Raw genomic sequence first — 12461 nt, 5'->3', positions numbered from 1 at the left:
TATGGTCACAAGAGAAGCAGTCATTAGATGATTAATAAGGACCAAGACCTAATGTAAAATTCCTCTTGGCAAACAGAGCAAGTAGAAGTGAAAAGGTTTTTGGTCAGAATGCAAGAGTATTTTATTGTAAGGAACCCACATCAAAATTCCTCAAGAGATGAGTATTTCTTTTTGGCACTGCTTTCACTCTTAAAAAATTTCCTTTTCTGTTTCACTTAATTTAAAGCTGATAGACCATCAAATACCACAAAACCTCATGTTCCCAACTTAGTCCTTGAAGTTAACTGGGGACTGATTTCTCTTGGCTAAAGGATACCACAAAAATTCAGAATTCCTATTTTAGAAAAACAGGGTCAATGGCTCTTAAGCTTGTCAGATTCATGTAGAACAATTCACTCTACCTTTGGGCTCTGTTTCTGGGTGTAAAACAGTGTACCATTTTTAGCTGATTTCCTAAAATCATCAAAGCACTCTCAGAACGATATTTCTTAAATAACACTTTGCTCTGAATTTGGAGGCAACAAAAAAGCAAACAACACTATGGTTTTATCCTTGACAAGTGAGCGCAGAGAAATGAGCTGGCAAACTGGAGGTGGAGAGGCACAGGGATCCCCACCCCCCGGCTTTCTGGCAGGAAAGGCCTAACCAGAGAGCCCAACGGTCTGTTTTAAACATTCCCTTATATGGATGCACAGAGATGATCAGTGCATGTGTTTCCTGCATCCTGGTGGTGAGCCCCCCAAATACAGGGCCTGTGGAGCAGGAAGAAACTAGGCCTCCCACGACCACCACGACCCTCCTTTGTGCAGGATGTACGAGCCGAGTCCAGCCCCTCAGCTGGGGCTCTAGGTACAGTGGGAAGCTCCGCTGGGGTATGTTCCATGCGCCCCTGCTCTGTGGGGCTCCCCCTTCCAGGAGCTCTCTGCAGCTCTGGCTGAATAAATTATTTAATCTTATTTGGTTGTGTGTGTGCGGTCTTCCCCACTCATCTGAGCCTCACTTGGATAATGCTATATATTGTTAGTCTCACCTCCACCCCTTCCCCCACCCCCTCCACCCCCCACCCGGCCCCCAAATGTCAAGAGGAAAAAGAATTATTATTCTGGATCAGAATCATGTCTGGTCAACTAGGAAAGATCCACAGCCAAGAAACTGGCCTAGAGGGTAGCCCCCAGCCCAAGTGCATGTCACTGTCTCCCAAGGTTGGCATTTCCCAAAGGGCGTGCCCTGGGGGTCCAGGGAAATGCTACTGCATAACAGTGAGCCACGCGGTGGGAAAGTTCCTTCCTTTTCAGTCGCCCATCAATCTTTCTGACAACTGGAATGAGAAAGTCTGCATCTGCAGCCTCCCTCAGAGCGCATCCTACTACCTCTCTCATGTTTGCTAACCTCTGTTCTGAACAGAGACAAGGGGCAGACCTACGGCGCAGAGGCCAGGGCAGGCAGCAGCTGGAAGCTCACTACTCTGCCTCATTTTGATTGGATTTATTATTCTGGGTGCTTTCTAATGGTGATAAGAGATCATGATTTTTTAATAGAAGTGATATGAAGTCTTCCATTAAAGTAAGTTTACGGTAAAAAGTAAGCTAATTTAAATAAAAGTATTCTGTAAGCAATAGGACCAGTGGCCTGCAGGTATAGCAAGATCCACGACAACCACACATCTGTCAATGACTAAGTGCTGGAAACAGCAGTTCAAGGAGAGTCCTTTGGGATCAGGGGTTCTCCATCCTGGGTGCACTTCTCAGCACGGTGAGGATCACTTTTATAACCAAACAAAGTAAAAACATGCACATGAGAAAAGTTAATATGCAACCTTTGGAAGGTGAACAGCAGTTATCAGTGTGTTAATGTGGTTTTAGTCTTCTTTCTGCTTCTCTGGGTTTTTCTAGCAGTGAATTTATTTCAGTTACGCAATAAGAAAAGCAAAATTAAAGAAAAGGGACTATCAAGGGGCCAGAAGTGAAGCTGGAATTAAAACAAAAACAGAAACCAACCCAGCAATCTGTGCAGCTCAGTGGAGCTGCTCTGTGTCCCTGAGTGTGACGCCCATAAGGGCCCTTGTTCTTGCCCCACTCTCGCACTGGTGCACCCCTGGGAAGGCTGTCTCCCTCTCGGGGCCTCAGTCTGCATTCTGTGAAATGGGGGCTTGCACTAGATTGGTGTTTATCAACAGGGGGAGCGGTTTTGTCCTCCAGAGGAATAGGAGGCATTACCTGGAGACCTTTTCAGTAGTTACAACCGGGGAGCATGGTCCTGCTATCTAGTGGGTAGACCCCAGAGATACTGCCCGAGATCCTACACACGGGTCCCTACAGCATTTATGTGGCCCCCAAATGTCAGCAGTGCCAAGGTTGAGACACCTGCCCTGAATGGTCTCTGATGGTTTTCCCAGATCTGGCCGACATTCAGTTCTTGTGAGTTTGGGCCCAGACTCCCCTCCCCTCCTGAAAGAGAAGTGATGCTCTCAGGACCAACCAGAGTATGGCTGTGGCCCACTCGCCTATGAAGAGGAGAAGAAATAAACAACAGGACCAAAGGCAGGAAACACTTCAAGTCTGGGGCTGGGCAGGCCCGCAGTGAGAGGCAGAGGTGGAAGAGCTGTCTCCTCCCCGGGACACAGGCCTCCCTCCCTCACATGAGCAAATAGGGCCCTCTCCTGGTGGGTGTTGGCATAACAAGCAATGGGCTGATACCTCAAAACCGCACAAAATTTGAATGAAAACAGTGACAGGAATATTTCCCTAATGACCACTTTATGATTTATTGGGGTAAAAGACACTAGAGGAAATACTAGTCATTAATAACAGAATTCCTATTAAAAACAGACTTATAAACAGATACTTAAGAAATGCTGACCCATTTCCGATTAGACTCAAATATTTAAGAGCCTGCCACAACCAGACCCTTTGTGGACACCTGATAAATGGCAGACACAACCAGTGCAGAGCCAGGAGGAGACAGTCTTTTCAATCAGTGGTGCTGGGACAACTCGGCAAGAAATGAAATTGGATTTCTACCTCCAACTAAAACCCAGACATCAATTCCAGATACATAATACACATATGCCTTGAAAAGCTAAACTCTAAAACTTTTAGAAGAAAACATATGTTCTTGACTTTAGAGTAGGGAAGACTTTTTAAATAACTCATAAGAGCAAGCACTGGCCCTACAGGAAAAAAAGAAAAAAAGATACATAGACTAAATCTTAGAAACTTCTGTTCATCAAAAGACAAGCTGCAGGAATATATTTGCAATATATGTATCCACAATATAGAAATAATACCCATAAACCAACAAGAAAAAAACAAGTCAATTAAAAATAGGCGAAAATACTGGATAGCATTTCACAGAGAGGCTGGGCAGATGGCAACGCCATATGGAAAGAGACTTAGTATCATTAATCATCAGGGACATACCAACCATAATGAGATATGATACAGCCACCAGATTGCCTATGACGGCTGAAAAGACAGACAAATCAAATGTTCACGAGGATGTGAAGAACTAAAACTCTGATACCTCGTTGAATGGGCAAATGAATTAGTATACCACACTGTAAAACTGCTGGGCATTATCTCCTGAAGCTAAACATATGTCTACACATAGACTCAACCATTGCTCTGCCATGTATTTAACCGATAGAAATAAGAGCATATGTTCACCATGAGAAATGTACAGGTTATTCGTGACATCTTCCTTCACAATAGTATCAAACTATAAATAATTCAAATAGCCATCCAAAGTAAAATGAACAAGTCAATTAATCTACACAGTGAGAATACCGCAAAGTTTCTGTATTACAGGATGTACATTGGGCCTTAATTAAAGGCACCAAGCAAACAAGCACCCTATTCCATAGGTTTATGGAGTTCTGTCCTAATATTGCACCATGGATTTTAAGAAAATTTATAAGCACCTAGCTTAAAGAAGAAAATATGCCTTGCCTAAGTAATCAGCTTTTCAATTTATATTCTCTCCCCCCTGCACATTAATGATGTAAATAATCTATTAGAAAAAGGGCAAGCCGCAGAATGAGAGAAGGTGATGGCAGAATACACCACAATGTGGAACCCACAACCAGAAAGAACTCTGCAAATCTATTCGAAAAAGACAGATGATACCAAAGAAAACTGGGCAAGACATCTCACTTTGCACTTTTCAGTATCCTTCCAGGTTTTCTAAAACTATTATGTACTACTCCTATTTTTCATATTTACTTTTATTTCAGTAATACTACACGAATATGCTTTTCTTGTAAAATACCAGACATTCCAGAGAAAAGTAAAGTCCCTACTGACCTTTAATCCCGGTTTCCTCCTTGATACATAGAGAAAATGACTAAACTCTTATGCTTTTTTTGTAGGGTTTTTTTCATGTAGCATTCTTTATGGGTTTTCATATTTTTTATTTATTTTACATGTGTGGCCTCCTAATGTGTGTCTTGTCCTGGGACTAGCTCTTTTTCCACTCAATAAGATGACTTCCACCATTTTCTTATGCTGGTACGCACAGAGCTACTTTAGTATCTTATTCTTTTTAACTGCTTCAGAGTCCCCCATAAGAATGAGTGCTCCACAGTTTACACAGGCCTGCCCCATGGGGTGGGCATTAAGTCACACTCCTTCCTCCCTTCCTTCCTTCTTCGTCTCTCCTCCTCCCTCCCTCCTTTCCTTCCTCCTTCCTTGCTTCCTTTCTTTTTTGTTATTAGTTTCCCTCTTTAATGAGAACAATTTTTGATGTGTCATTTAAATATTTATGTAATTTCAGCTTCATAAAGAAGCTCCAAAAAGCTCATTCATGCCTCATTCTAATCTTAGAAAGTGTCTTAGCTTGGAAATTTCCCATAGCTGTCTAAGTAGAAAGCAGAGTGCACAGCTTTGGGGAGCCCTGACCTTCGCTATGTGCCCGCCCCCACCTCCCCAGGACTGGGAACTGTACTGAAAACCTCTGCCTTCATTTTTCCACCTCTGCTGCTGTGTGACCTTGGGAGGGGGGCTCCCCTCTCTGGTTCACCATTTTCTTTCTTATGAACAGAGGGGGTTGGGGTCTCCCTCAGCTCTGAAGGTCTTTGACCCTGACTTTCCTGTTGTCCTCGGTGATATATGCAAGAGACCACCCAGGCAGGCGGCCTGAGAACATTTTCCCTTTTCTAGTAGCCTGGTCAGGGTCTGCACAGGGGAAGCTTAACTGATGCTCAGGAGGTGCTAACAGGAGACACCCAGGACCTGAGGCTTGGGGGCCCCCTCCCCCACCTCCACCCCTGGGAGCATCTTCTCATCTTCCTGAGGCCTTGAGCAGAGCAGTGTTTCCTACTGATCTCATCCCTGTGACTCCTGAAGGCTAAGTTGCCATGGCAACCCGGGCCCACTGAGCCACCTTAAAAACCTATTACTAAGAAGAGGAGCATTTTGCTGTCTTGAGAATCCATTTCATGGGGAACAAGGAGGCAATTACTCCTCGTGGAGGACGAGCAAAGCAGCACATTTCAGACTTTCCGGTGACTACATGTCCCTCCTGCTGGGTGGGGACCCTGAGGCATGGAGTGAGCTGCCTGCCAGACAACCGGGGGCGAGAACTTTCTAGGCCTTTTACACTGAGCTCTTGCTATCAGGGCTTCCTCGCTCTCTACCTTGTTCTGCCTCTTTCCCGAGTCTCCCCTCCTCTCCCCTCTCCCCAAGCCTCCTGCCTGCAAGATGAGCCCTGGGCTGTGCAAACTGCAAATGGCCTTGCCCCTCACCCACCTCCCGGTTCAGTTCTTCTCCCCACAGCCAAACGGCCTTAAAAAAAAGTCAGTCAGACCTCCCCGATGGCCAGGGACTGCGGCCACCCACTCCGACACCGAGACCTCAGCTCCTGCGTCATCCCCTGACCCTCCCCACTCCAGCTCGCTGGGGTTCCTTCTTTTTCTTAAAGACACCAAACTCATCCTCTCCCGACAGCCACCCCTCTCTGCTTGTCCCGGTTCCCTGCTGCAGCTTCACAGCACGGACCGCCACCTGCACTCGCAATCTCTGGTTATTTTCTTCTTCCATCGCCTCCCTCTCGGAATAAAAACAGCCATAATCTGTCTCTCTTGTGCCTGGCCATTTACCGGCCACCAGGAACTGCACCAGGCAACAAGCAGGCCATCATTGCCATGTACAGAGATAAACACGGGGTGGACGCCCAGGTTCCCGCTGTGTCCTGAGGATCGTGCACCCCCACAGCGACATCTCTCCCCATTTCCTCCCGCAGCTCCGGCTGCACCAGCTACCCCGGGCCATCAGTCAGGCTGGGCCCACCTGTGGACCGGGCCACGCAGAGGAGCGGAGACAGTGGGGGAGGGGGTGCTGGGAAGAACGTGCAGAGTGCAGCCTCTGCGATGAGCCACGAGGGCTGGCAAAGGTGGGCCAACAGTTGTGGGGTACACAGTGGCTTGTTCTGTGTCTGGAGGGGATAACTCTGACCAATTATTGAGTTCTTACCGTATGCGCTTGACATGCATTATCTCCTTTCACCTTTAATTGCCCTCTAGGGAAGAATCGCTGTCTCCCATCACAACAAATGAAGATAAGACTAAACACTCTTCCCTCGGCCTGGAGCATGCCTGACTCTCTGCCAGGCGACTTCCTGGTCATTCTGCAGGTCACCTCCTCAGGGAAGTCCTCCCTCACCCCCAAGAGCACACCAGGTCCTCGGGTCTATGTTGCCATGAAGCCCGGCACTCATCCCTCATGGCACTTGCTGTAATTGTGAACACATCACTTCAGTGCAAATACAGCTCAGCGTGGGGCTCCCTACTACTGTCGAAGCAGGGACTGGCTACTATGTCCACAAAGACAACGCCAGTCCTGGGGCAGCCAAGGAGTCATTATTTGTTTAACGACTGAGGGGAAAATTAAGACTCCCAGCTGAAGCCGGGTGGGTGGGACCTGTGTTTCTCCGGGCACTTGCATGGCGGGAGGAGTCTGAATGGGATGGAGGAGTGAGAACCCCAGAGTGCGAAAGCATGAGTCTGTGCTGCAGGGCCCCCGGGCAGGTGCGGCACAGGGGCCTTGTGTCCCTCCCAGCTCGGGACGCTCCCCTTGGGGCTCAGGACTCACCAGCGCTTGCTCTATAAGCAGGCAGAACAGGATGGCATTGCCCACTTCCCTCAGGCTCTGGAACACATCTGTTTTGAGCTCTGCATATTCAATGATGTCCTTCAGCTGGTGGTGGAAGAACTCCAGGATCCCTGGGGGAGGGAGGGGGATGGTCAGCGGGAAGTTGACAAGGCTCAGCTGGGTTAAGGGGAAGTTCCAGCCAAACAGCAGCCCCGCACCTGCCTCACGGCAGCAAAAGGCTAAACCTGCAGGCCCAGGGAAAGGTTCCTTTCAGGCTCAGTGCTAGAGAAAGATCAGGAGGCTAGTTCTAGTATTTTTTGGAAGAAAACAAAACACACTCACAAACCGAGCAGCCCTGGGTCTTCCCCAGTCCCTCCAAAAAGTCACCCGAATTCTTCATAATGACATGAATCAACATTTATTGGTGTTAGATACTGTGCTAAGGACTTGATCAGGAATACCTCCTTTAATACTCTAACACCACCACAAACTAGGCACTATTGCTTGGTTTTCAGATGAGGCTCAGAGAGGGTAAGAGGCATGCCCAGGGTCACACAGCTTAGCACATGGGGCAGCTGGGACTGAAAACCAGAGCTTTCAGCTTCAGCCCTTTCCCTTTGTGAATCATACGACCTGGCACCTGGCATCCTGGTTTCTGGAAAAAAATACCAGGTGCCAAACTCTTGGCCTCCATCTTTCTGTATTCCCCAGGCCCCGATTCAGTCCCTGCTCCCCTGACTGTGAGGGAAGGAAAGAACCATTTCTCTGCCCAGAGTTCAAATGGCAAAAACTCCCGTTTCCTGAGTCACTTTAGAAAGGCCACTGGGGCACTAGCCCCTCCATCTGGCACATGGAGGAAGGACTCCTAGAGGTGCTGAGCCGGTGGAGACCTGTCCAGGGAAACCTGACTAGTATATAATTTCATGCTCTTCATCTGCAGTCCTGTTCTGCCTGGGAGGTGGGTCCGGCAGGCATCACTTACCTAGGCTGATGGGAGACCCTACTACTGTCCAGAGGGACCAGACAGGTTCAAGGCTATCTGTCTAGCTAGTGGCAGAGGGAGGATGCAAACCCAGAGTTCTGCCAGCTTGCCGGCCTGTTAGAAAAGCCAGCACGCCAAGGTGGGTGGCTGGAGCCCCCTTCCCACCGCGGGAGGGGTTTGGATTATTCTCCTATGCCCACCCCTGCCCCTGGTTCCCCGTCACCAACCTGGGGAGCCATACTCATGCCGGGGCAAGCGGCATATCTTGGGCATCACCTCGATCAGTGTTTTCACATACTGGAGAATGGTTCCTTGGAGCTGAGGAAATAAGAAGACAAGATGAAATCAACCACCGTTGCTGAGTGGGTACATCTCCGGGACGAACGCTGGGCTACAGGGTGCACGGGGGTTCAGTTGAAACCTGGGGTAAGGGCGATGGACTGAATGTGTCCCCCACAAATTCATATGTTGAAACCCTAATCCCCAAGACAATGGTATTTGGAGATGGGGCCTTTGGGAGGTGATCAGTCATGAGGGTGGAGCCGCAGGATGGGATCAGTGCCCTTATAAGAAGAGATACGAGAGAGATGATGTCTTTCTGCCACTTGAGGACATGGTCAGAAGGCAGCCACCTGTGAACTAGGAGGAGGGCCCTCACCCAGAACCTGACCACGCTTGCCCCGAAATTGGACGTCTAGCCTCCAAAACTGTGAGAAATAAGCATGTTGTTTACAACTTCCAATCTGTGGCATATTTGTTATAGCAGCCTGAGCTGACTAAGACAGTGAGGGTCTATTCCCTGATAGGATGGGCAGGTTCTCTTCTAAAGATGGGGGACAGCCCCAGTGTCCTTTATAAGAGGACATGGGCCTTTTTAGGACAGAAAAGGGGGTTTTCTCATTACTCCATCAGGCTTACAGACTTTAAGGAGGGCAGCTTCTAGGTACGGCGTCCTTCCTGGGGTTGGGGTGCTGACCTCAGATCCAGACTAAGAGCTAAAATGACATGGGGCCAGGGAGCTGTGGAGACTGGGACACATTTTCTTCTTTACACATAAAAAATCAAAGCACACTGAGGCCTCCTGGGTCCAGACAGCTTTAATCAATTGCCACATTTTCCTGCTTGACTCTGGATTTAGCTTCACAGTTCCTGATCCATGGCCCCATACAGCTGCTGCCAGAGAACTGGAGTTAACCCGTGAATCCTGTCTGCCATTCCTGGTTATACATTACTTTTTGATTTTTCTCTTGTCATCTCAAACTTTCAGGAAAATCTTGCTTCAACACTGCTGTGGGGAATTAAATGAAGGTTCAGGTGACCACCCTTGGGGCAGAGATAGAATGGTAATGAAGGGATACACCTTTCACTTGAGGCCTGTGCCCTACTGGGAGCAACATTTAGTAATAAAGGCCAAGGGGAAGAAGCTTCGTGATTGAGGCGAGATGTCTGCCACGGGAGGCGAAATGGTAGCACGTGTCATGGGTTTGCCATGCTGAAGTTTGATAACACAGCTCAGGAGGGGACTACGAACAGTCATTACTAGGCCCTAAAGGTCAATGTCAGGATTGCTGAGTTCAGTCATTGAGCACATGCAGTAAGTTCGGGGACAGAAAATGAAGAGGCCCATCCACAAGTCAAAAGGAGCACGGAAATGTAACAGAGTGACAGGTCACAGAAATCAAGGGATAAGGACCAAGAACTCCCTGGGTAATCCCTATAGACACAGCTGAAGTGTCTTGATTTCACAGGTCAGGTAAAAAGTGACAGCAGATCTCGTTCCTATCAACCCCACTTGGGCATGTCCCAGGCCCACGGTGGCCCGTCCTTACCAAGCTCTTGACGATCTTCAGCAGCTCCTCCATGACCACGGCAATGCCCTGGTAACCCAGGAGCCTGCAGATGGTCTTGAAGTGAGGGGGCCCCACGAAGTTCCTGTAGGAGCTATAGATGTGGCTGTAGGCGATGTTGAGAGGCTGGAAAACAGAGGATGTGCCAAATCAGCGGCTGAGGACTGAGTGGACGCCGGCCTGCGTCCTGGCGGGAGATGTTTCACTGACAGGAAGGACAGAAACCTGACGTCACCTTCGCGCTCTCACTGGGGACCACTGCACGTGTGTTTGCAAGATGCTGGCCATGGAGAAAGGTGTGGCCAGTGGAGCAAAGGTCACTAGATAGAGCAGTCGGTTCCCCAATGGAAGAGGAGAAAGAACTTCCAGGCAATACCTTTTTTACAGAGACTCCTGCTACCCACACCTGTCCACACACAAGCCAGGACTTTTATAAACTGAACTAAGGGGTAGGGGTAAAACTGATGACTTTCTTTCTTTGGAGACATTTTCGGTACCAGAAACCAGCTGGGAGAATCACATGAAAACTCAATCGCTGATTCAACAATGTCTCCATCCTTCTCCTCTTAGTTGCCTCCATCCATAGCAGGGTGGGGTCTTGGGAACGAACAGACCTGGGAGTCAGGAGACCTCTGCTGAGTGTGTGGGGAGATCAGTTTCCTCATCTATGAAACGAGGGGGATGGATTAAATCCAGGGTTTCCTGCCCTTTTGAGTAGCAGCCTAAAGGGAAGACGTCACAGGAACTAATACGTGACCCAGACAAAAGCAGAACTGCTCTGTTCGGTGCTGGTTGGGGGCTCAGGGCCCTGACCACTGACTGGCCACCTCCATCTTCCTCAGAACCTCCCATAAATCCCCCAATGAGGTAATGCGATTTCTTTAAAATGCTGTCTGAGGGTATATGACCAAAATAGAGGTCCCTAAATTGCTCTCATTTGGTTACCCCAAAGTTGTCTCTGACTTTGCTTTGAAATGCTGTGACTTACAGAGCCCCCTCCACGTGTGTTCCCATTGGATCCACGGACCCTCCTTAGCCTCATTTCACAGATAAGGAAACTGAGACTCCGGGTGGTAAGTAGCTTGCTCAAGGTCACACAGTTCCTAAGTAACGGCCCTGATCTGCACCCAGGTGGTCAGATTCCAAAGCCCATGTGCTTCACCTCTACTTACCAATGGTGGACCCTGGAACTGAATTCTATTAGAACCCACTTTTTTAGATAAGGCTTCACTTCAAAGCTTAGTGATGAGTGTAGTTTTCCTGCCTGGAATTTTAAAAATCTTGAACGTAAACCAGGCAAATACAGGAAGACCCCATCGGAAGTTCTACTAGCTGAAATTCTCTACTGGCTGGCTAGTGAGGAAGACTGCACGAATGGAACAGGCACTGTAAGGATGCTTTCGGAGGACTGCACGATTCTCAATCCCTCCGGAGCCATCAAGGGAAGACTGAATTACGTTCTGCCTGGGTTTTGCATTAAGTATGTTTTCGTATAAACGGATTCTTCTAAACTTTACCAAACAAGCATCATAATTGCAGTGCCCTCTGATAACAAGGATACAAGAAGACCACAACTGGGAAACCCACTGACAGTAAGGACGGGTGAGGAGTCAGGACACCCACTCACAGGCTGAATGACAGTTCATCTGGTGAGCTAATGCCTGCGTGTGCGGAGGCTCAAGACGTGACAGAGTGTGGCTCCACATTCAGCACCAACGTGCTGCCATAGCCGACTCGGCCTGAACCTGGTGGGTGTATTTAATGAGGCTCCTAAAGGGTTTCTAAGTGTTACGGGGCAGGAATGGTTTATGCAGGGGAGGAAATATCACTCGCCGAAAACATAGTGCTCACTCAAGTTGATGTTCAGCAAATCCTGGAAGTATATGAATTGTGGAGTTTGATGTAGCCACCCATGGGGGCCAGGCCACATAATGTTCTGTGTTTGCAGCAAGCCATGGCACTGTCTGTAACAGGCCACCCTGTCGAACGGGGCTGGCTCATACTCCTCATGAGTGCATCTCGGTTCTGGCCCTGCTCTCAAAGCTCCATTCTGTATTCACCCGTTTCTGTGGTTCAGGATGAGGAGTATATAGTAAACTCCAAAGGACCCATGGCTTACTGTTGTTGGAGGAAGATGACTAGCAATGGGCATGAGAGAACCTTCTAGGTGATGGATATGCCCTACAGGTTGCTGGGTTGTTGATTACGCAGACGTATGCATTTTGTCAAAATTCATGAAACTAGAGGAACCCTTATCTGTGCATTTATGGATTGAGTCAACTTCCTATGTTGAAATCCTAACCCCTATGTGGCGGACATTTGGGAGGTCATTAAATCATAAGGGTGGGGGCCTCATGAATGGGATTAGTGCCTTTGTAAGGAGAGACTCCAGAGCTTCCCCCAAACCCCCATTGTGTGAAATACCGTGAGAACAAGGCTATCTATCTGCACACCAGAAAGTGGGCTTTCACCAGACAACAGATCTGCTGGCACCTTGACTTTGGCTTCCTGGCCTCTAAGCAATACATAAGTGCTGTTTCAGCCATC

At 48.4% G+C, this 12461-nt stretch overlaps 1 protein-coding gene across 1 annotated transcript in view; it reads right to left on the bottom strand.

The window, feature by feature from the left end:
• Positions 1-12461, bottom strand: part of CYFIP2 (cytoplasmic FMR1 interacting protein 2) — a 103840-nt gene that overhangs the window by 21585 nt on the left and 69794 nt on the right. Inside the window, exons 25-27 of the mRNA XM_090288491.1 lie at positions 9897-10040; positions 8295-8385; positions 7086-7216 (exon numbers count right to left, since the gene is read on the bottom strand). Of these exons, the coding sequence (XP_090144617.1) occupies positions 7086-7216; positions 8295-8385; positions 9897-10040 (366 nt within the window). The remainder of the gene's footprint in view (positions 1-7085; positions 7217-8294; positions 8386-9896; positions 10041-12461) is intronic.

The sequence above is a fragment of the Furipterus horrens genome, unplaced genomic scaffold (assembly GCF_987537825.1).
Source record: "Furipterus horrens unplaced genomic scaffold, mFurHor1.1.pri manual_scaffold_10, whole genome shotgun sequence".
Taxonomy (NCBI): Eukaryota; Metazoa; Chordata; class Mammalia; order Chiroptera; family Furipteridae; genus Furipterus; species Furipterus horrens.
This window is presented reverse-complemented; position numbering and strand designations above follow the sequence as displayed.